This window comes from Hipposideros armiger, unplaced genomic scaffold, assembly GCF_001890085.2.
Source record: "Hipposideros armiger isolate ML-2016 unplaced genomic scaffold, ASM189008v1 scaffold_102, whole genome shotgun sequence".
Taxonomy (NCBI): domain Eukaryota; kingdom Metazoa; phylum Chordata; class Mammalia; order Chiroptera; family Hipposideridae; genus Hipposideros; species Hipposideros armiger.
Window position 1 is genome coordinate 3,576,340 of NW_017731452.1, and position 24,418 is coordinate 3,600,757.

General features: G+C 43.5%; 2 protein-coding genes across 3 annotated transcripts in view; both read left to right on the forward strand.

The window, feature by feature from the left end:
* The window catches only part of MLKL (mixed lineage kinase domain like pseudokinase), a 28,401-nt gene extending 12,415 nt beyond the window's left edge, over positions 1 to 15,986 (forward strand). Inside the window, exons 2-10 of the mRNA XM_019646402.1 lie at positions 3,312 to 3,386; positions 4,277 to 4,460; positions 6,544 to 6,641; positions 7,702 to 7,837; positions 9,750 to 9,831; positions 12,823 to 12,977; positions 13,181 to 13,230; positions 13,940 to 14,080; positions 14,986 to 15,986. Of these exons, the coding sequence (XP_019501947.1) occupies positions 3,312 to 3,386; positions 4,277 to 4,460; positions 6,544 to 6,641; positions 7,702 to 7,837; positions 9,750 to 9,831; positions 12,823 to 12,977; positions 13,181 to 13,230; positions 13,940 to 14,080; positions 14,986 to 15,023 (959 nt within the window). The 3' untranslated portion in view covers positions 15,024 to 15,986. The remainder of the gene's footprint in view (positions 1 to 3,311; positions 3,387 to 4,276; positions 4,461 to 6,543; positions 6,642 to 7,701; positions 7,838 to 9,749; positions 9,832 to 12,822; positions 12,978 to 13,180; positions 13,231 to 13,939; positions 14,081 to 14,985) is intronic.
* Positions 15,987 to 19,786: 3,800 nt separating this feature from the next.
* The window catches only part of RFWD3 (ring finger and WD repeat domain 3), a 48,222-nt gene continuing 43,590 nt past the window's right edge, over positions 19,787 to 24,418 (forward strand). For both annotated transcript variants that reach the window (XM_019646476.1, XM_019646477.1), the window contains exons 1-2: positions 19,787 to 19,900; positions 23,021 to 23,492. In XM_019646476.1, coding sequence (XP_019502021.1) covers positions 23,023 to 23,492 — 470 coding nt within the window. In that variant the 5' untranslated portion in view covers positions 19,787 to 19,900; positions 23,021 to 23,022. The remainder of the gene's footprint in view (positions 19,901 to 23,020; positions 23,493 to 24,418) is intronic.

Below are 24,418 nucleotides of genomic sequence, written 5' to 3' on the forward strand. Positions count from 1 at the left end.
TAAAATAACAAAAAGTATAGCATAGTAAATAAATACACCAGTAACACAGTCATTTCTTATCAAGTATTATGTACTCACATAATTGTATGTGCTCTACTTTCATATGACTGGCAGCACAGTAGGTTTGTTTATACCAGCATCACCAGACACATGAGTACTGTGTTGTGCTCTGACATCACTAGGCGATAGGAATTTTTCAGCGCCAATAGAATATTATGGACCACCATTGTACATGCAGTCTGTCATTGACCAAAACATCATTATGATGCATGTGACTGTATCAACTGTGAGCCAGGCACTGTTCTAAGAGTTTGAGATTCAGCACAGGGTAAAATAGACAAGATGTCTGCCCTCGTGGAATGTAGTCTGCAGAGGGAGGGCTAAGCAAATAGTTTTATCTAAAGGCAATGAAAGTCATTAGCAGGGTAATGAGAGGGAAAGTGACAGTAGGTGCAGAGAGAGTGATCAGCCTCTCTGACCAGGTGACATTTGACTGGAGACCTTGAATAATGAGAAGGAGCAAGCCATATGAAGATGAGGGAGAGGAGCGTTCCAGGTAGAGAAAGCAGGGAATCCAAAGACCCTGAGATGGGAATAAGTGTGGCATGTGCAAGGGACAACCAGGAGGCCAGGGTGGTTTTTGTGTGGTAGGCAAGGCAGAGAGAGTGGTACCAGATGAAAGTGGACAAGTAAGCCAGAAGATACAGGAGCAAGGTCATGCAGGGCCACGGAGGCATGATAAGAAATGTAGATTTTATTCTAGGAGTCATAGGAGGCCTGTGAAGGGAGGCCCTTAAACATGGGCCTGTCATGATTTGATTTGTATTAAAAGAAAGTCACTTGGGCTGCAATGTGGCACATGGACTGTAGTGATGTGTATTAGTCAGTTGCTGCACTAATACTGCATAACAAACCATCCCCAAACTCAGAGGCTTAAAACAATAGTCATTAATTCTCCTGCTCATAGATCGGTGGGTCCACTGGAGTTTTTCTGATCTCAGGCGGGCTTCGCGGGGCTTAGCTCCAGGCAGCAGGTCCAAAGTGGGTCTGTTTAATGTGTCGCATTCTGGAGACAAGGCTACAGCAGCAGTGAGTACCTGGACGATGATGGTCTCGTGGCAGAATTGCAAGTAGGCGAACCCAACGGTGCCAGCACGTTTCAAGCCTCTATTTGTGTCACATTCACTAACATCGAAAGCGAGTCATGTGGCCAAGCTCAATATGAAGGGACAGGGAAGTACAGTATGCCCCCTGTGAGGCCATGGCCAGGGTGTGGCTGTATACTGCTACTAAATAGGCATGAAAAATTGGGACCAATAATTCAACATACAGCAGGGGGCAAGAGTGAAAATGTGAGCCCAGTGAGAAGTCCATTTTAGAGACTTGGTAAGAAATAACAGTGGCTTGCACTAGAGTGGCCCTTGAACTAGGTGGACTTATGGAGGACAAGGCTCTAAGGGGATGACACATGGGCTAGGGTGGAGTGGGGTATGACAGCAGAGCCAGGGCCACCAGAAACAAATGTGGCCTCTTTACCCCTTTTCAGATCCTGGCGCTATGAATTCCAAACCCTTCCCTCTTGTAAAGATTATGGGTGGAGAGAGAGAAAGTGAGGAGAAGGTGACGGACATTTGGGATTAACCTTCTGGGCACTGGAGCCCAGAGGAATAACTTTTTTGCCACCTTGATGTGGAGAGCGGTCTCTCCCCATTTGGGTCAGCAGGAGACACTCGAACAGGACAAACCAGAACTGGAGGAGACCTGTGGGCAAAATGGGTCCTTTTCTGGGTAAGGGAAAATGAGGTACCTGTAACCCCCCCCCCAAAAAAAAACACCCACTGCCAAGGAGAAAGAGAGTCAGGAATTGGGCTGGGTCTGTGCAGAGGCTGACTCAGCTGCAAGGCAGGATTGGCCCCCAGCCTTCCTAATCTCCAGGGCCCATTGTTCCCCTTCCTGGTGGAGGTGGGAGGCATGTTGGAGCCATCAACTTGGGGCACAGGATTTACTTCCTGCTCTTGCTTTACGTTTTTAAGAAATATTTTCATCAGGCAATACATTTGCATAGCACAAAATTCAAAAGGTACACAAAGGGCCCAGCATGAGAAAGAAATCTCCCTGTTACCCTTGACCTTAAGGGACCTGTTTCCTTTTCGAGACACAATCTCTCTTACCAGTTTTTTCTTGCAGAGTTAAGTGTACATATTTTGTTGTCATTGTTACACAACTAGTAGCATCCTAAACACACTGTTCTGCTTCTTGCTTTTCTCATTAAATAATCTTGAATAATCTTTTGCAGACATTTCCATAGAGTTGTCTAGTATTCTTTGGTGTATACATGGACCAGGTATATTTAAGCAGCTCCCTATGATGGTCATTTAAGTTGTGTCCAATTTTTCACATTTGTAAATAGCCCCGCCTTGAGCATCTTTGTGTATATTTCAGGATATGTTTTGGAACAATTCCTAGAAGTGGAAGTATTGGGTCTAACTCTTGGGTCAGAGTGTGGGCATTTTAAATTTTGATAGAGGTTGCCAGATTGCCCTCCACAGAGGTTATACAAATATCACTCCTGCCAATAATGTATGAGATTGTTTCTCCACACTTTTCTCCATTAAAGACTTCCCTGGTTTTAGCACTGAAGGTCCCATGTCCTCAGAACTACTCAGTCCTGGAAAAACAGGAGTGGTTGGCCACCCAATATAGTGTTTTATCAATTTTTAAATGTATGTCTGAGTATATAAATAAGGATAGATTAGATTATGCTGTGGTTAATGGGCCGGCCGAGTGGCTCAGTTGGTTAAGAGCTCGCTCAAGAGTTTGAGCTCTGAGCAACAGGGTCCCCGGTTTGATTCACAGCCCGAGCTGAGCTGCCTCTGAGCTTCCAACAGGTGGCAGTATGGCTCAGCTAAAAACAAAAACAAAAAACAAAAAAAAGATTATGCTGTGGTTAAAAAAAAAAACACAGACAAACTCAGTGTCTTAAAGAAACAAAGTGTATTTCTTATTCAGGTAAAATCCAGGAAACTTCCCAAGGTAGCTGTCCTCCTTCCAGGGACTTGCAATGTTATGGCACTTTCATGCTGACACCAGCTTCCCTGACATCTCTTTCACTTCATTTCTTGGACAAAGCAAGTCATACAGCCATGCTTCAAGGCACTTCCTGTGTGCTTAGAAGTAGAAAGCTGAATATCCATGAACAGTAGTAGTAATTCACACTGCAGTGAATATGATAGGTAGAAAAAAATGGGATCTTGGTGTGCTTTTAATTAGCATTTCTATTTTTTTATTATTTGCTGCTCTTTTTCCTGCAGAAAGCGAAAGTATAGAAGCTTCACTGAGGCAATGGGAAAACATCACAAAACAAATCATCAAAACCATGAGGCAATGTGAGTTATCATGTGTCCTGCTGCTTCTGACTGCCCCCAAACTAGAAGTCATTTGTTTATGGGGAACTCCAGCCTTTCCCCATCCCTACCCTTGTCCATTTTCTGGGCTGGGTGGCTGAAAGCAGCCCACAGATTTGGGGATGTGCTCCTGACTATCCAGGCTTCTGTCCATGGAATAGCATTTAAAGGGACTCCTTGACCAGCAAGGTATCTTCTAGCACCTATCAAAGTACTGAAAACTTCCTCTAGCTAGCATCAAAGCTTCAATTCATTTGCTGACTTTCCAAGAAGAAATTCAAATCAAATTTAAAATACTCATTCATCACTCACTTGACAAATCTGTGAGTATCTGCTTTGTGTCAGAGCCCATGCGTAGAGGAAAGTCAGATGCAGAGAAAGACCCTGGCCTTCCAGGAGCTCACAACCATGGGGTAGAGGAAGGGAGAGGAACGAGAGACACGGCAGTGGATTTACTGACCTTGAACTATGTATCTGTTAGAACTGAAATGACTAGACACGATGCTAAGTGTTCAAGTGCCAAGCTGCGTGTCTGTAGGAGTAGGGAGAACTCCAAAATGAGAGAGATGCATGGGGATCGAGGTTTAGGCTGAAGAGACAGACAAGGTTTGAAGAGGAGGGAAAGGAAGTGCATGACAGCTCTCTGTTAGCTCTCCAGCTCTGTCTCTACTGGCCACTCAGAGGCACTGGAACCTCTCCCCCAGTATGAGTCAATCAGAACCAAAGCCAGGACCAGCTTTGGTTCATGGCATAGGGCTTCCCACTCGCATGTTACTAGGACGCCTCTCTCTTAGGACACCTTCCTCACCTCATTGACTCTGTGTTGTTTTTTTTTTTCATTGACGCTTTATTTCCTTCTCTCCTACGGTCAGACTTAGAGAAATCCACTAAGAAGACCCCAGCATATCAAATAAAGGAGATTAAGAAGGAGGAGCTTTCAGGATCCGATTGGACCCTGCTAAGGAAAACTGAATTCAGCACATTTTATAAAGGAAAATACCACCAATCTTCAGTGGCCATAAAAGTATTCAACAGCCCCCAGGCCAGAAGCACCGAGTAAGTCATTTTGCATAGTTCTCTATGTATCATTTCACTTCTTCTCTATTACTCCCCAAGGAGAGAGGCATAGTGTCTCCATTTTTAGGTGGGGGAAGCATGGTCCTCGAAGGGTATGACTTGCCCTTGACTCTTAAGGAGCAGAGCCTAGACTTAAATGCATGTTTTCTCACCTCAATTCTAGAACCTTCTCTCTTTTATTCCTGTATTTAGATATTTAAAAAATGTATTTCCTTCATTTCCCTATCACCTCCACAGACAATAAGGTGTTTTGTTTGCATGAGCTCTTGCAAAATGTACGTTGTTATTGTATGCACGCACATTTTTAATTTTCACAAATGATAGAGTGGTATGTCTATTGCCTACTTTTCTCATCTTTTTCACTCAACATCATAGAACATGTCCTGTAGCCCTTTCCTTCTGACTGCTGTTTGTGGTGTAGATCCACATTTTACCTATTTTTCCAGTGATGGAACTCAATCTGTTTCCAATTTTCTCCCACCAAAAATTATGCCGCCCTTTGTGGATCTGTATGAGAATTTCTTTGGGCTGTATTGCCTGGAGAGGAATTGATGGGTCAAAGGATATATATGAAATTGGCTAAGTTCTACCAGATAACTCTTCAGATTGGCTTGTATATGCCTGTACTCTTTCCAGCAATGTGTGATGGCTCTATAGTTACATATTTCCCTTGGTATTATCCAGCTTTCTAATTTTTTCATCCTTTTGGTTATAAAGTATAAGTACAACACCTTATAGTTATTTTCACTTACATTTCTGTTTACTAATGAATTCAAACATTTATTCATGTGACTTAACTATTTGAGTTTCCACTTCTCTATATTGCCTGTTTATATCCTCTGCCCTTTTTTTCTGTCACAGTTTCTGTTTTTGTCTTGTCAGTTTGTAGAAGATCCTTGTATATTGTGGAAATTAATTGTTTCTTAGCTTTAGATATTTTTAAGATCTTTTCTTATCCCATTTTCTGTAATTTTGTCCATGGTGTCCATCATCAGACATCTTTAATTTTGATGTAAAGAAATCCACCAAAATTTTACATTATTATTTGTGCTCTTGAGGGGGCCCTTCTACACCCCTAGATGGCAAAGTTATTCTAGGTTGTCTTCCATTAACTTCATAGTTTTATTTTTCACATTTAGGTTTTAATCCTCCTGTAACCCACCTTTGTATGTGATATCATGTAGAGCCTAGTTTTATTTTTAGCCACAGAGTGAGTCCATTTTTTCTACGCCATCTATTAAATGTTCTTCCTCACTGATCTGACTCTGATCTCTCTAATCCGTTCTACTGGTCCATTTGTCTGTCTTTGCACTGATAACACACTGTATTTTGTTTCGTTTTTTATTATGACTTTGTAGTAATTCTCAATATCTAGTAAGGTATCTCCCTCCTCTTGACTCTTATTTCTCAGGCTGACTAAGCTAAATAAGTATCAAAGAAAGTTTTATCACATTCCTCAACATATACATTGAGATTTTGATTAGGATAACATTTTTTAACAACTTTATTGAAATATCATTTACATATACCATAAGATTCTCCCATTAAAATGTATAATTTAATAGCTTTTAATATATTTACAACGTTGTGCAACCATTGCCATGTAATTTTTAGAACATTTTCAGCATCCCAGAAAGAAACCCTATATCCAGTCACTCCCCATACATTCCCACTCCCACCATATCTATCCCTAGGCAACTACTAATCTACTTTCTGTCTCTGTGGATTTACGTGTTGTGGACATTCCATGTAAATGGATTAATATAATATGTGGCCTTTTTTGTCTGGCTCCTTTCACCTAGCATAATATTTATTTTAAAGGTTATATTTATTTTCTATGTTGTAGCATGTATCGTACATGCTAATTCTGCTGCCTAACACACCTGAGGGGTTCCAGACACTGCCGTCCATGGCCAAGCTCATCACAGCACCCGTTCTCACCCCAGGAGATGCTGACAATCAATCTCTCATGCCCCACACAGACACAGAGGGTCACCACACTAAATGTTCTCAGAGGGAACTTCCAGTCCTGAAATCCTAATTGTCCCTTTTATCCCCATAGAATGGTGAGGCAAATTTTCAATAATGAGATCAGAACCATGAGGAAATTTGATTCTCCCAACATCCTGCGTATGTTTGGGATTTGCATTGATGAAGCAGGTAAGGAGTGCTCCTGGAGTTGGTCCTTCTTTTGGAGTCTGTTGTGTGTCTTCTGTGTTAAAATGCATTGCATTTTTAAAGAACAGCTGAAGGGTGGAATCCACATGGAGTTATTATTATTAATGTTAATTTGTTTACGTCCCAAGGTGCAGGTTTCCATCTTCTTTCCGGAGAGGTGGGCTTGAATTTGGCTTCAGCCCAAGGGCTGGTTTGCACTAATGTGGTCACATCTTCTCCTGCCAGCCCACTGGGAACCCAGTCGGGGGTGGGATGTTCAGGTGCAGGCCTGAGTAATGGGTGTGTTTTGTTGCTATAAAACACGATCAAGCTGACTGACTTGAGCAAGGACTCTACCCTTGTCATCATTAGTGTAGATCAAATCTAAAAACTAAATTAACCTGCCCCTTTACCAAGAACCTCATGCATCAGGTTCTTTTTAATTTTTATTTTTTAATATAGCTGCATTTTCTCTCACAGCATGGCCTCTCTTGTGGGTTATGTTTTTTTGCTCTTGCCTGCAGAGAGGACAGATCAACTCCTGTCTTATCCCCTCTGGAAGTTTCTCCACAGCCTCAGGCAACTAAAGGAAAACTTCCAGTGACATTTGTTCTTCTGGGTGATAGCTGAGGTGACTGACTCACTCTGTGTGTGGATTCTTGCATCTCAGGCCCGTGATCTGAGACCTCCACTTCTGATGTGCGCTCCCCTCCCCAGCCCCAGTGGCCTGTGGGTTATTCATTCCTTCCACACATATTTACTAATGTCCTTGTGAACACTGTATGAACAAAACAGACCCTGCCCTCTGGTGGCTTACAGTTGAGTGGGGGAGACATTACTCAAATAACTAAGAGAAAAGTAGAATTTTAACATGCCAAATACCATGAAGAAGAGGTGTGGAAACTCTGCGGGTATTTGGCTCCTTCAAGGAGGAGCAAACTGTATGAGATGGTGGGTGGAGCTGCCGAGCCGAGTCTGCCTCTGTAGAGAAAGGGAGAGATGGGCTGCAGAGTAAGACCTCTGAGGGGGCTGATCTTCATAGTGTTTGGTTCCTTTCCATCAGTGACCCCACCTCAGTTTTCTATCATCATGGAGTACTGTGAGCTTGGGACCCTGCGGGAACTGCTGGATATGAAAAAGGACCTCGAAATCTCTGAGCGTATCTTGCTGGTCTTGGGGGCAGCCAGAGGCTTGTACAGGTACCATATGGGGTGAAAGGGCGTCAAGAAGAATGGAATGAGTCTGCCTCCCCTGCTGATAATCCCAGAGATGATGAGGGAACAGGCTGGAAGTCCCAGATAGTCTCCCTTTCCATACATTGTTTTACTATTAATACTTGTTCTGATTATAACAGCTTAGACAGGAGGAGGAAGGGAGGCTTAAGCCAGTGAATGCCAGCTCACAGAATAGAGGGTTGAATTTAATGTCCAGGCTGCACCTGTAAAATTAGACCGGCCTTACTCTTAAGGTTGTCAGATTTAGCAAATGAAAATACAAGATGCCTAGTTAAATTTGAATTTCAGATAAGCAACTATGATATTTTAGTATAAGTATATCCCAAATATTACGAGACATACTTTTACTAAAATTTCAGATGTATAGAATTTCAGATAACAATAAGTAAAATTTTAGTAGAAGTATGTCCTATGCAATTTTGGGACATACTCATAGTAAAAAAAAAATTCACTGATTTATCCAAAATTCAAAATCAACTGGGTGTCCTGTATTTTACTTGGCAACTCTCCCTACTCTCACATGCAGAGTCTCTGATTTCTTTAGCTCAAGCATCCCCAAAGGTCATTCATTCACAGACCACTTTCATGGCTTTTACCATATCCATAGTTCTGCTGTTATTATTTACTTGGTATCATTCTTTAAATTAGCTCATCTTTTTTTTCTTTAAGACTTTATTGGGGAATTGGGGAAGAGGAACAGACAAGTTGCTGGTCTTTTGTTCTTCAGTCTAGTTGTGGAGGATGTCACTTAACTGGCATATGTTGGTATTATGATCATTGCGCTCTTCCTGGCTGGGGCAGTCGGTCGCCAGACACTGGACAGCTGCTCACGGTGGCTTATGGCAGCTCAGGCCAGCTGCTGGCTGCTTACGCTGGCTGCCAGCCACTCACGGTAGCTCATGGCAGCCCACTGCAGCTTCACTGCAGCCTACGCTGTCATCAGCGACTCATGGGAGCTCAGCTCCAGGTTGAGCTGTTGTTCACCATCTTAGCTCTAGAGGGCACAGCGCCACTGGCCCTCATGTGGGATCTGAATTGGGGCCCTGCTGCTCAGAGCTGGCGTCTCAATCCAACTCTTAACCAACGTGCCACTCGGCCGGCCCAAATTAGCTCACTTTAAGAACCTAAGTGAAGTAAAAGAAAAGAACACTTTCTATTACTTCCATAAATCGGAAACCAGAATCACCTGCCACAAATAGGTGACCATAAATAAAATCAAAACAGTGTTATTAAATTCCGTCTGGATGGTGCCAAAAGGTCTATAATTCAGACCCACATTCTTTTTGTACAAAGGAGATATTAGTAGGCTTAGAGAGGTATTAAAGGCACCTGACACCAAACTGAGACTTTCTCCTTGATGAGATCAGAAAGACTGAAACAGATTGAAAGAATAATTTTCTTATTATGTCCTCTTGCATACCACTTATCCCATACTTTTGGAAAGACTGCCTTAGCTATTTGTTATAGATATAATAATTAAGTTATTAATAATTAATAATCGTAACTCCCTACACTAGTGGATTTTATGAGAAGTAATCTTGGACTGTAGGAGATGCTGTTAGTGCCCCATTCACATGGCCTCTGATCCTTTACCAGTTCTGCATACTCATCCCCAACTTGGCACAGCTCACAGCTGCCATCTGCAGTGGAATATCCATGGGCACTGGAGCCTCTTTGCCCTTATAGATAGCTAAAAGCATCCAGGAGTTTAATATCCACTTGTCCCTGTCCCTCCTTCCTCATCTCATCTATCCATAGATAGATACCCATGAGGACGGTATGGTAGTGACCAGCATCATTGTCCCAGTAATGACTATTGAGCCCCCTAGAGGTCTGTGCAAAGGTCACTAATGCTCCCTGCCTTTGGTCATGTCAGGATGCACCATTCAGAAACAACCGAACTCCACAGAAACATCAGCAGCACAAGCTTCCTGGTAACTGAAGGCTACCAAGTCAAGGTGAGTGTGGCCTTCCAGGGGGCTCTTGGAGTTCAACTTGTGTGACTGTTTGGCACTGGGAGAGGGACACCTGTTTCCCAGAAAGGCTGTGCCTACTTGTTCTCCGCCTTAACCTTAGAACTAAACTCAACACTTTCCCTGCCTGTGCCCAGCACAGGACAAGCTCAATCTTGCCTGCTGTTTTGATGGCTGGCTTCCCTCACTGCCCACTTAGCAGGGATGAGCTAAGAGCCATTTCCCCTTAGATGCCCGGACACTCTCTACATCCCTCCAGCACCCACTAGGGAATCTTCTTATGTCCAACTAGGCATTCAGACTCACAAGACTGTCACAGGCCACACTTGGCATTTGGAGTCACTCAGAAGGGTAACATGCAGGAAACAGCTTCCCAGCAGGGCAGGATCAACTCCTTCTCTCCAGTGAGGGTCCCAACAGCTGACCCCACAGTAATCCAGGAAATAGTCTCTGTGCCTTGCTAGAGAAAGAGGCTCTCCTCCAACTTTAGAAGCCTTATGACTCACAAGAGTCAATATTCCCTTATAACAATTCTGTAGACATACCTTCAAGTGTCCCACAAGAGCCATGCCAGTTATAAGAGTCACCGCAAATCCCAGCATCCCTATCTGCTCTCTCTTTTTATATATATATATGTATGTATTTTATTGGGGAATTGGGGGAGAGGAACAGCATTGGGGAATCGGGGAAAGGGAACAGACAAGTTGCTGTCCTTTTTATTCTTCTGTCTAGTTGTGGAGGATGTCGCTTCACTGGCCAATGTTGGTATTATCATTGCGCTCTTCCCAGGTGAGGCAGTCGCTCGCTGGCCATTGGACGGCTGCTCACGGTGGCCATGGTGTCTCACTGCAGCTCACTAAAGCTCACTAAAGCTCACACCAGCTGCGGGCCAGCCCCACTGCAGCCTATGCCGTCGCTGGTGACTCACTGCAGCCCAGCTCCAGGTCAAGCTGTTGTTCACCATCTTAGCTGTAGAGAGCACAGCGTCACTGGCCCACATGCGGGGCTCTGCTGCTCAGAGCTGGCGTCCCAAGCCAACTCTTAACCAACGCACCACTCAGCCAGCTCCCTATCTGCTCCTTATAGTCTTCATATCCCCCACCCTCTCATTTGTGGACCCTGTTTGTCCATGGGACTGCCTGTGGCTAGAACTTGGGAACCTGCTGGTGATCCGGGATTCCCGACCTGCCAGCAGCCAAGTGGAGGCTGCAGAAGATGAGAATGACTTCTCTAGTTCACAGTTTGTTTGGAATTAGACAATCTCGCTGGGCTTTCACTTGCAAAAAGAACAAAAAGGAGACACCCCTAGACTCCCCACTCCCAAACAAGTCAGCCCATATTAAAGTTGATGCCCACTAAAAAAACCCAGCAATTTACCAGTCAGCGGTCATTATTATTATTATTATTATTATTATTATTTTAATTGGGGAATTGGGGGAGGGGGACAGTGTTGAGGGAATTGGGGAAGGGGACCAGCCAAGTTGTTCTTCAGTCTTAGTTGTGGAGGGTGCCAGTCGCCATCTGGCTGCCCATTGGCAGCTCATGGCCTCTGAGCTCAAGGTTCTGTGTTCAATCTTAGTTGTGGGTGGGTGTAGCCACCATCCCATGCAGGAGTAGAACCAGCAGCCTTTTGTTAAGAGCGCGCACTTTATCCACTGAGCCATCCGAGTGGCAGCTAAGCTCAAGGTGCCAAGTTCAGTCTTAGTTGTGGGTGGGCATAGCCCACTATCAAACAGGCAGTCTTGTTGTTAGGAGCATGTGCTCTCATCAGCTGAGCCATCCTGCCACCTGTTGGCAGCTCAGCAGCAGCTCAGCTTGGGCACAGCATCACTGGCCCATGTGGGAATCAAACCATCGGCCCTGTTGCTCAGAGCTTGCCTCTAAACTAACTCTTAACCAACTGAGCTGGCCTCAGCTGTCATTTTTTTTATCATCAGCAATATTACGTAGCAGTGTAGGTGACAGTCTGACTTTATCAAGTTCCCAGGGGAGTGGAGCTAAAAAGTTATCTGAAAGCCAGATTTTCATATGGAAAAGGAAAGGGTTTTTTGTTAACTCAGTGACCACAATTCCCAAATGCTAAAAGAATATTTCTTTGCATAGATGGCTTTCTTTCTTCCAGCCTTATGAGAATAACAGAAGACAGGTCTGTTCTGCCTTTCAGATGCCTTCTCTCCTCACTGGTGTGATTGATATAAGTGGTCCCAGAGCACCATGTCCACACCACTCCTGTGCTATTCAGCATTTCGTCCCTGGTAGCTGCCAGATGTCAGAAGCTGTCAGTGTTCAGTAAACATGTAGTGAAAAGGCGATGCACCCTCTAAGTGCCTTATCCTTTTCCTGTTTTTGCTCCTAGATCTGGGTATTTGGCTGAGTTTGGGGCTGGCAGCCCTGGCAATTGTGCATGGGGCAAGGAGAATATACATACATCCCCATTAATTGTGCTGTGGCTTTTTTAAGAGCATGGCGTGGGCCATGTAGGGTCAGTGGAGTAACTCACAGTTGTCATGTAAAATCCAAAGGAATAGGCTGGGTCAGGCAGAACAGAGGGGATGCCCCCATGTCATTTTTTTCATCTGCTTCTGAGAGAAAGCAAGCCATGTGGTGGTTCCATATACCTCTGTCCACCCTCTTTTAGTGGAATTGAGTCCTCAACTGAGAAAGCCCTGTATCTAACACAGTAATACTAGAACAGCTACAACTTATCAAGTCTTACTGTGCTTCATAACCGTTACCTCAAGTCATCCTCACTGCCTCATTTTATAGAACAGAAACCTCTTTGTGTGTCTCCTGGTTGATGCATTATAATTGCCAGCTAGTAGAGTAGCCACACAGACAGAAGACACCACTTGCAATACATCCCAAATGTAAAAAGACCATCCCCTGACAATCACGTGTAGCACTGCCTCCTTGTCCTCTACTCCCAACCCAAGATCATGCTGTTTCCTTCTGCCTCTAATTCCCCTTTCTATCTAGCTTACAGGATTTGAATTGAGCAAAACACAGACTTCCATCAGTCGAGAAAGAGAAAAGGGGAAAAAAGTAGAGAAAGTCAGACGCACCGCATATGTCTCACCTGAGAAACTGAAAAATGTGTACAATAAATATGACATAAAAGATGAAATCTACAGGTATGCTCATGTTCTTATGCAGATTCTAACTCAGATGAACAGGACAGGAAGGCCCAAGTCAAACAGCACATCCAAGGACCATCATAACTCTACTCTGTTGAGTGGAATTGGGTGGTAATCAGAATTCACTGAGGTTTCTAGAAATGGCGAGAGGGGAGTGGGAAATATTGTTATTGTTGATCAGTTTCTTGGTTTTCTTTTAGCTTTGGAATTGTCCTCTGGGAAATTGCCACTGGGAAGATCCCGTTTGAAGGTAACCAGTTTGGAGGCTGGCTCATAAGGCCCTAAGATTGGGTCCCCTTCCAATAGACTAGAAAGTCTCCATCAGTGCTGTGCTGTCCTGGGTGCTTTGTTCTCCAATGTTGGTACTGCCTGGGTTGGTCAGTGGGGTCTTGTTTCTTTTTTTATTTTTAAAGATTTTATTGGGGAATCGGGGAAAGGGGAACAGACAAGTAGCTGTCCTTTTGTTCTTCAGTCTAGTTGTGGAGGATGTTGCTTCACTGGCCCATATTGGAATTATCATTGTGCTCTTCCCGGGTGAGGCAGATTGGTTGCCTGCTGTGGACGGCCGCTCACAGCGGCTCTTGGCAGCTCACATCGGCTGCTGACTGCTCACACTGGCTGCCTGCCACACGGTAGCTTATGGCAGCCCACTGCAGCAGGGGCTGCTGCCTACGCCATTGCTAGCAACTCTCGGCAGCCCAGCTCCAGGTCGAGCTGTTGTTCACCATCTTAGCTGTAGAGGGCAGTGTCACTGGTCCTCATGTGGGATCCGAACCGGGGCCCTGCTGCTCAGAGCTGGCATCCCAAGCCAGCTCTTAACAAATGCGCCACTCGGCCGGCCCCAGGGGTCTTGTTTCTTTAATACTCAAATCCCTAGTTCTGATGCCAGCTATCAGCATCCAGAGTGTGTTTGTATCAGAGCAATATTTAAGCCTCCTATCCTATTGTTTCCATGGCAGGCTGTGATTCTCAGATGATTTACCAGCTGGTGGCTATGGACCAGCACCAGGAGCCACTGGGTGAAGATTGTCCTCCTCAATTGCAGAAGATCATTGATGATTGCCGGGCATTTGAGCCTGCCAGGCGGCCCTCTGTTAATGGTAGGGTCCTTTCTGGTCTAAAGAGCATGAGCCACACCTGTTATTTCACATTTATGAAATATTTCCTTTGTCGTTCACAAGTAGAGGTGATTTTGCCCCTCAGGGGACAATTGGCAATGCCTAAAGAAATTTTTGTTGTCACAACTCAGGAGAGCATCTGGTAGATAAATGCTACTCAGCATCCTACAATGCACAGGACAGCACCCTACAACAATTATCCAGCCTAAATATCAATAGTACAGGAGTTCAGAAACCCTGTGCTAAGTACACTGTTTAGTCTAAAGTGGGTTGGGAAGGTAAATTACTCCAGCCTGAATTCTTTCTCTCTTCCTTCCTTCCTTCCTTCCTTCCTCCCTCCTCCCTCTCTCTCTCTCTCTCTCTCTCTCTCTCTCTCTCTCTCTCTCTCTCTTGCTCACTCTCGCTCTCTCTCCTTCTCCCTCCCTCCCTCCCTCCCCCTTCTTTCCTACTTCCTTTCCTCTCTCTCTCCCTTCTTCTCTTTTGTTTGTTTTTTTAACTTTCTGTCCTTGTGTCTACCTTTCTTCCTCCCTCCCTCCCTCCCTCCCTCCCTCTCTCCCTCCTTCCCTGTCTCCCTCTCTCCCATCCTTCCCCTTCCAGGCTCCCTTACAACCCAGGGTCCTCCTGGTATTAGAGAATCTAATACCTGAGACTAACTCACACTAAGATGTGAGCTTACCCCTCCCACAAGCTACTTGTATTTTAAAAGTTGACCAAGTAAGAGGGAACTTCATATCACTAAGGCATGAATGCAAATGGTGGTTTAGGCTCTAGCCAGACCAAGGAGAATGCAGTTTCTACACTACACAGTGGTGCAGAAATGTCTTTGTGTTTCTAGCTTGGCTGTAAGTTCCGTGCTCTTGTCTAACTTTCTATTCATTCATTCACAGAAATCTTAGAGAAACTGTCTGTCTTTTACAAAAATTGAAACTGAAACTAAAGGATCCCTGGACAAGAAGCTGGAAGAGGTGCAAGCTGGGCATCTTTCTCTCTCCAATTCTTTTGGAGTTATTTATGGGTGCAGGGAGGCAGAATTTCTCTGTTACAAATAGAAAACAGTTCCAGTCATACAGAGCACATCCCACTCCAAATGATGTTGTCAAAAATACACCTCTGGGGAAAAAAAATACACCTCTGATAGTAACTGTGACAGATGTTTTACAAAAATGTATCTCTCTGTATATCCACACCTCTTGGCACTGTGACTTTGCAGCTCCTCCGATCAAGAAGTGGAGTCTACACATGACACTAATATATTATTGTGTCAGTTATACTTCAATTGAAAAAAAAAAAGGAGAGATACTCTCTCCTGCAAAGTGAAATGTTTACAGATGATGAAATTATATATCTCAGGTTTGATTCAAAATAACCTAGGGGAAAGGAGAATAGTTATAAAGAAAAAGATAAAATAAGATTAGCGATGAATTGGTAACTGTTGAATCTGGATGATGGGTACATGGTGGTTCATATGCTCTTCTTTTCTGAATATGCTTAAAACTTTTCACAATAAAATGATTTTTAAAAGAGAAAAAAGAAGTGGAGTCTACTTCCCCACCATTTGAATCTGGGCTGGCATTGGCCAATAAAATGTAGACGTGATGGTGTGCCGGTTCCAAGCCTAGGCTTCGAGAGGCTTTACAAACTCCCACTCCCTCTCTTGGAGCCCTAGCCAGGCATGCACAAACTGGACTAGTGTGCTGGAAGATGAGAGACCACATGGAGCAGAGACAGCCTGTCCCAGCTGAGGTCATACTAGACCAGCCAGCCCAGGAGCTGACCCAGTCACATGAGAGAGTCCAATCAAGCCCACACAGCTGAACCAGACCAAACTGCCCATTCACAAAGTCATGATTTAAATAAACCATTGTTATCTTAAGCCACTAAGTTTTGTGGTGATTTGTTACACAATGGTAGTAACTAAGCAAACACTATTCAATCCTTCCTCTTGCCCATTGAACTAAGTACAAACTCCCCATTTGGGAATAGATACCCATGGCTTTCTATCTCTTATCCCCAATCTGACTTCCAGTATCAAGTTCTAGAGCTCTCCTACCAGAGATTGCAAATGAGAATGCCTATATTGTCTAGAAAGGAATCTAAATGAGTGAACTGAGTCTGGAGGGGACTTCAGTGAACATATGAGCCTCGTTAAAGACAGCCTCCTCTCAGCTCTAGCCTATTTTTATTATGTAGGGATGATACCCAGTGTTTCCAGAGCTTTCCATTTTGTCAAAAGAAGCTGGAAATTCAGATTTTCTGTAAACTGTCCATATTGTTCAAAGTGGGCATCTCATCAAATATTATTTTAATGCCATATAAGACAAACAAAATATATTATTCTAGGAACTCCCAGATTTTAATCTCTGCCAGACTCAAATCCATGTCTCCAGCACATGGCCCTTTTGTTCTGAATTTTTACACCTTCGCTTATGGTATATACTTTAGCTAGGATACACTAACCCTTACCTCTAAATAGTTCTTCCTTCCCCCCACTCCAGGACTCATCCCAAATCATACAACAGCAAATGTGCTGGGCATTGTTCCAATCATTGAGAAAGACAAAAATATAAAAAAAAAATACATGTGGAGTTTATATTCTAGTAATCTCTGGGGAATAAAATTATGACTGATTTTTATTCCATTTTATCTTTTACTTATTTTTTTAAAAAAACATAGAACATGTTTTTTTTTATAAATAAAAAATGTAGAAGAATAAACATGGACAGGTTGAGCATTTTAAATTCTTTTCTAGAGCTTTTCATTAGGCTCTACTCTTTTCATCTTTAAAATCCCTTGTTCTCTTTCACTATAGGACTTACAATGAAAATTCTCCCTTGCAGATTAATTATTCACACTCTTGCAGACCATACAGGCCGAGGTGGATTTACTGTGAAACTAATAAAGCTTAATTTTCAGGGCCCCTCACTTTGCACAGGATATCTTTAAAGGACCTGTACTTAATTTTTCCCCCAACATTTATTTATGAAAAAATTTAAATACACAGAGATGTCAGTAGAATTATACTATGAACGCCTATATACCCATACCTAAGTTCTACAACTAATGATTTACTATATTTATTTTTATCACATACTTATCCATCTATCCATGTCTCTTCCTACTCATTAATCCATCCTAATTTTTTATGCATTCAAAATTTCAGACATCGGTCCACTTCATCCCTAAACACTTCAGTATTTATATTAAAACTTCAGTTTAATATAACTGTTTATAGGGTTTTTTGGGGGAGGGTGGGCAGGTTAACATTTCCATGTTGCGAAATGCACAAATCTCAAATATACTGTTCAACGAGTTTTGACAACGTCATACACACAAGTAACCCAAACCCCATCAAGATATTGAACAGTATCATTACACCAGAAAGTTCTATTATGACCATACAATCAATCAATCCTCACTCCTGTCCCACAATTCTGATTTTTAACAGTATTTTTGAGGTATAATTGTCACACAATAAACTACATGCGTTTAAAGTATATAGTTTGATAAGTTTTGATGTATGTATACAACCACCATAGTCAAAATAATGAACATATCCATCAACTCCCCAAGTTTTCTCAAGCTCCTTTATAATCACTCTCTTCCACTCCTGACTGGTCATTATGGAGCAGTTTTGATTGGACAGGGCAGGTCTTAGGAACTCCTTTCTAACAGTTGACTCAGAAGGCCTAACCAAGCAGGGAATAGTGCAGGAAGCTTTTCCTGGTATTTAGAGTACTGAGAAGACCCTGTTAGCAAGTGGCTGTTGGGCTTTTATTATTTATAAAATTTTGGCCCTCAATTGATGGCGGGAGTCCATCTTGGCAGATAAATTCCTTCTTGGGATTCACATCAAATGGATCTTCTCAAGACCCACAAGCCAACAGGAAGTTTGGTGTTTAAGTAACACCCACAGAGTTGGTATTTTCACCCCTAAAATGAAAAACAGCCAATCTTTCCCTTTAATTATATATAACTTTTGGAAGTTGGAAACAAGACTATACATTTCTGGCTTTGTTTATTCTTTCTCTCCTAACTAGTAAATATGGCTATTAGGTCAATCATGGATGAATATACTTTCAGAACCATTTAGAAACATTCTGCATACTTTTCAGTAAGTATTGTGTTGTCCAAATTTCTTTTACCATGTGATATATTACCAATTTTTTAATTTAAAAAATTTTCAAAGAATACTAAGTATTTGACAATGTACCTATGTATCCATTAACATGGAAAGCAACTCAAGATATAGTTTAAGATTGAAACATGATCTCATCTATATATAAATAATATGCATTTAGATAGATGAGGATTTTAAACCAAAGTTAATAATGACTTCTCTGGATAGAGACAATTTTTCTTTTTTGCCTCTTTAATTTTCTAATTAAAATTTTTTTTTCTACATTGAACATGTGTACTTATATAACAGTGAGAATCACTCAAAACATTTTTCATTCTACTCCATAGCACGTGTTTACTTACAAAAGAAAATTACTTGGTCTGGCCAAGTGGCGCGTTGGTTAGGAGTTGGCTTGGGACACCAGCTCCCCGGTTCGGATCCCACATGAGGGCCAGTGACGCTGCACCCTCTACAGCTAAGATGATGAACAACAGCTCAACCTGGAGCTGGGCTGCCGTGAGTCACTGAGAGCGGCTGTTCAATGGTGAGCAAGCGACTGTCTCACCCAGGAAGAGCACAATGATAATACCAACATGGGCCAGTGAAGCGACCTCCTCCACAACTAGGCTGAAGAACAGCAACTTGTCTGTTCCCCTTCCCGGATTTCCCAGTGATGTTCCCCTCCCCCAATTCCCCAATAAAATCTTAAAAAAAAAAAAATTTTCCTTCCTTCCCGTATTAGCCTGCTATATAGCTCAGTAGCAGCTCCATTAGATGGCAGGAAGGGGGTGGCAGCAAATGCTAATATGCTGGTTTTGGAGGAGAAAAATATTGAAAATTCAATGTTTTGATTACCCATGATTTTCAATTATTTATGCTCTCATCTGCTACCAATTCCACTGAAAGTTGGCAGCTGAGTAAATAAAATTTTGGCAATGCGCGATCTGTGCCTGAGGTTCAGATTTTTAGGTCTTCCTCCTAAAAACGAGATTTCATCTTTCAGGGAAATGCTTGAAAAATGTTTCCTGTTAAATGATGTGACAATAGTTTAGTAGCAGGCCATATCTTGCAATGGTTTGGGATTGGAAGAAATCGTGTAGGCAAATTCTTTTGCATAAACTCAACCACAGGAGGGGGATTGTCCCATGCCTCTTTACAGGCTCCGATTTCTGGGGGCAATGTTTTGGATTTATTGGATTAACTACCAGCCTTTGGATAAAGATATCTCCTCTATTAAAGATGCAGCAGGAACCACAGTTTTAATATTTTCATCTTTTCAAAACGTACTGAGAAATCTTTCTTACAACTTTTTTCCGCCAGCAAATTCAAAAAAACAGCGGTAAAATCCTTTTTCCGCTCTTCTGTTTGGGGCTGTTTGATGGACGTAGATTTTTACCAATTGTATGAAGCCTCCTCGTGCGTGCTCCCGCCTAGTCAATCTACGAAATAACAGCCAATGAGAGCGCCGCTCTTTCAGCTAGCGGGGACCAAAGGAAGAAGAAGAGAGGGTATTAGCCGACGGCTGGAACTGCTGTCCAATAGGAGCAGGCCGCGCCCGCGGTTCAGGCGGGCAGCTTGAGTTGTTGGGCAAGTGGCCGTTGGTCTCGAAGAGACGTGAGTTCCGCAGCAGAAACAGCCATTACTGCGGCGGGCTCGTGAGCTCCACTGCGTTCTTCCGGCTTCAGGTGAGGCAGGAGTTTTCCTCTCCGCAGGTTTTGGGCCTCTGGCTCCGGAATAGCTTCCCGGACTTGGTCCCTGGACGCAGGGCCTAGGGACGCTCACGGCGCCCTGGCTGGGCCGCGGGGCCGTCATGGAACCTCGCGGTCTGAGGAGATTCGGCCGGTCTGGGCGGCCCCAGTACTCGGGGCTGAGGCGTCCGAATTCTGGCTCTTTCGAGGTTGCTGAGAGAGACGCCCGAGATCGGGGTGGGGAGCGGGGAAGGCAGGAACTTAGGGCGATCCCGGAAGGAGGCGAGTTCGGAGGCGAGCTCGCTGCAGGCCCGAGTCAGAGGTTCCCCAGCCGCCCAGCCGCTTTCTCAGGAGCCGAGGCCCAAACCCTTTATCTGCAAATATTTGCTCTCCCGTGGAGTGCCCTTTAGTTGCATCTATTTCAAGTTAACTGAATAACCTAATTTTTATTTGTCTTTTTCTGAGAACTTAATTTTTAGTTTTATCCAAATTTATCTCACAGCAACACTGCGACGGATGTACTTTAATTATCCCCATTTTACAGATAAACTAGTTGAACAGAGGATAAGAAACCCGCCTAAGGCCCCTCAGGTAGTATGTGATCCAGCAGAGAATTGAACCGACTCTGTTGCTGCCTCTTATCTTGTTAATTGGGGCCATCATCCCGCCAGTTCTGGATGTTGATTGAAACCTGAGTAACAAAGGTTGGTAAGAAGACTAGGGGGAGGTTAACATTTTCAGCTCCAATTCTCTTGGCACACATAGAAAACAGCATTTATGTGACATGCAGAGGTCAAGGACAAGGCGGTGACCAGTCTTTTGCTCTAGGCATCCCTGGTTACCCCAAGAGCTGGAGAGGTCGTTTCCTCACATTGGGAAGCTTTGCTCCAGAGCAGCCACACTGTTTCATAGAGCTTTCTTCCGGGATGAAAATGGTCTTTGTCTGTATCGCTCTATATCATGTGCTGATATGTTCTTAGTTTTGGGGGGGTTTGTTTGTTTGTTTGTTTGTTTAGTTTTGTTTCTTTTTAGGTGTTTGGTGGATAATTCAGTAGGTATTTTGAATCTGCTGTGGAAGATAAAGTGATGAAGATGATGGATTCTGTTCTCTGCCTCCCTGTTCTAATGAGAACTGATTACTTATCAAAACTGGCATATGGGAAGAAATCTAATTTTTTAATATTTAACCATACTGAAAAGTAGAATAATTTTAAAAATGTGCGTTCACCACCCAGATCTAACAAATCTTGGACATTACTTTTTGATATAATTGCTTCCTTTTTTTTTTAAGATTTTATTGGGGAATAGGTGAGGGGAACAGACAAGTTTCTGTCCTTTTGTTCTTCAATCTAGTTGTGGAGGACGTCGCTTCACTGGCCCATGTTGGTATTATTGCGCTCTTCCCGGCTGAGGCAGATCGGTCGCCAGCCACTGGATGGCGGCTCTTGGCAGCTCACGCTGGCTGCCGGCTGCTCACGTTGGCTGCCAGCCACTCATGGTAGCTTATGGCAGCCCACTGCAGCCTATGCCGTTGCCTCTCGGCAGCCCAGCTCCAGATCAAGCTGTTGTTCACCATCTTAGCTGTAGAGGTCGCAGTGTCACTGACCCTCATGTGGGATCCGAACAGGGACCCTGCTGCTCAGAGCTGGCGTCCCAAGCCAACTCTTATCCAATGCACCACTCGGCTGACCCTTCCTTCTGTGTCTTTAACCTTCGCCATTTTAATTATGTGTCTTGGTGTGGGCCTGTTTGGGTTCATCTTGCTTGGGACTTCCTGGGCTTGCATGTCTATTTTCTTCACCAGGTTAGGAAAATTTTCAGTCATTATTTCTTCAAATAGGTTCTCTATCCCTTGCTTTCTCTCTTCTCCTTCTGGTACCCCTATGATGCAAATTTTTGTTTTGCTTGCTGTTGTCCCAGAGGTCTCTTAAACTATCCTCATTTAAAAAAAAAATTCTTTTATCCTTTTGCTGTTCAGATTGGATGTTTTATGCTACCTTGTCTTCCAAATCATTGATTTGATCCTCTGCTTCATTTAGTCTGCTGGTGATTCCTTCTAGTGCATTCTTTGTTTCAGTTATTGTATTCTTCACTTCTTTTTTATGGTTGTTGTGTCTTATTTTATGCTTTCTATCTCTTTATTGAAGTTCTCACTTAGTTCCTTGAGCATCCGTATAACCAGCGTTTTGAATTTTGACTCTGTTAGGTTCGTTGCCTCCATTTCATTTAGTTCTTTTTCTGGAGTTTTCCCTTGTTCTTTCAGTTGGGATGTATTTCTTTGTTTCCTCATTTTGGCTGCCTCTCTCTGTTTCTATGTGTTAAGTAGATCTATGCCTCCCAGTCTTGCCAGGTGGCCTTATATAGTAGGTGCCCTGTGAGGCCCAGTGGCACAGTCTCCCTGATCACCTGTGCGTAGTACTCCAGGAGTGTCCCTTGTGTGGGATGTGCGTGCTCTCCTGTTATATTTGAGCCTTGATTGCTATTGGCATGACAGTTGGTGGGATTGATGTTCAGACTGGTTGTGAGATTGGGCTGCATCCACCGCTTATGGGCTATTGTACTGGGACACTTATCACATGGAGCAGCATTCGCCCCAGCAGGCCCTGGTGCCTGTTGAGACCGCCCTTTGGTTTTGACACTTGTGGGGCTAATTGGGTGGTGCTCTGCTGTGGTTTGAAGCCAATCTCCAAGTATGTTAGTTCTGGGGCCTCTTCGGAGGTCCTCTGATGCAGGCCCAGGTCAGCTACTACCTGTGACTGGCCAGGGACTACCAGGTAGGTGTTACAGCTCACTGACCCATGTGGGAATTGAACCGGCAACCTTGGTGTTACGAGCACTGCCCTCTAACCACCTGAACTAACCGCCGCCCCTGACTTTATTATTTTTAAAGGGTGAACTGGGTAACTGGTTATAAGTGTTGTAATGGAGGAAAAAAATGGGTGATTATCAAAACACTTCTGATTTAAAATAAGTAACAAAATCTCTTTAAGCTTCTCAGTTTTGCCAAGAATGATCTTCAATTAAAATTCTAAAAGACAGATATGATTATATCAGCTACGTGACATGTTTTATTTATTTTACTATTAATAATACTTTTTACAACTATTGCTTCCTCAGTGATGGCTCATGAAGCAATGGAATATGACCTTCAGGTGCAGTCAGATCATCATGCTGCAGAACAGCCTGTTCCTGCTGAAGTGGTCAGCAGACAAGGGGAAGCACCCCTGCTCCAGCCTGCTCCTGCTGAAGTGGTCATCAGTCAGGAAGAACCGCACCTGTTGCAGCCTGCTTCACAGGTGTCCATTGACCTGACAGAAGAAACCGACCCCTTGGAAGAAGAGAATGTGGAGAACATCAATCCAGGAGCTTCAGAGGAACGCAGGCAGAGATCTGGTCATAACAGCCTCATGCAAGTGACTCCAATGGATTCAATGAGCAACTTCATCAGTGGGCTACAGAGACTTCATGGCATGCTGGAATTCCTGAGACCGCCTTCAGACAACAATGTGGGGCCAGTGAGAGCCAGGAGGAGAGGATCTGCTTCACGCAGAGCAAGAGCTGGAGGGTCTCAGAGGACAGCCAGTGCCAGGTAAATAATGTATAAATTGTGGGATTGGTATCAAATTGGGAATTATGACCCTTAGGTTCTGGTCATACCCCCAGTGCTGCCGAAGATAGGCATTATGACTTTTGTTGGCAAGTCAGGTAACCTTTCTGAACCCCCATTTCCTTACAAGTCAGACAAAAATAAAAGTGTTTGCCTTATTTACTTCACAAAGTAATTGAAGACATAAGCTATATACTTTGAAAACTAGGTGGTAGTTTTTTGGCAATAGTTTCTATGGAGGCTGGCTCTTTAGATCATTTACATCTTATATAGCAAAAAAGTATTTCATAATTTACATGTTCACTCCACTCACTCAAAATCCATTGTTCACTGGCACTTCACATAGTGATGCAGGCTGGATTTAGAGAATAGTTGTGAAAAGTAGAATTTTAATTAATTTAGAGCTTAGATCTGAGTGGGAAGCATTCCAGCCTTTGTCACAGGAGAGTGTGCTGAAGAATTGAAAATTTTCTTGCATAGTTTTTGGTTTGAACTTAGGTCTTGAAGGGCTTAGCTGTTAAGTCTTGACAGGGTTATTATAAAAAATAACAATTATCTATGCCTTATCTGGGGTTTTTGTTGTTGTTGTTGTTGTTTTAAAGTTTTGGATAACTTTATTGGGAACCAGTGTGTTTTTCCCAGGACCCATCATCTCCAAGTCAAGCTATTGTCCTTCAAGTTTAGTTGTGGAGAGTGCAGCTCAGATCCAAGTCCAGTTGCCATTTTCAATCTATTGTAGTTGTGGGAGGGCATAGCCCACCATCCTGGCAACTTTGTTGTTAAGAGCACACACTCTAGGGGCCTGCCGAGGGGCGCGATGGTTAAGAACTGGCTTGGGACGCCAGAGGGCCCTGGTTCAGATCCCACATATGAGGGCCAGTGACGCTGCACCCTCTACAGCTAAGATG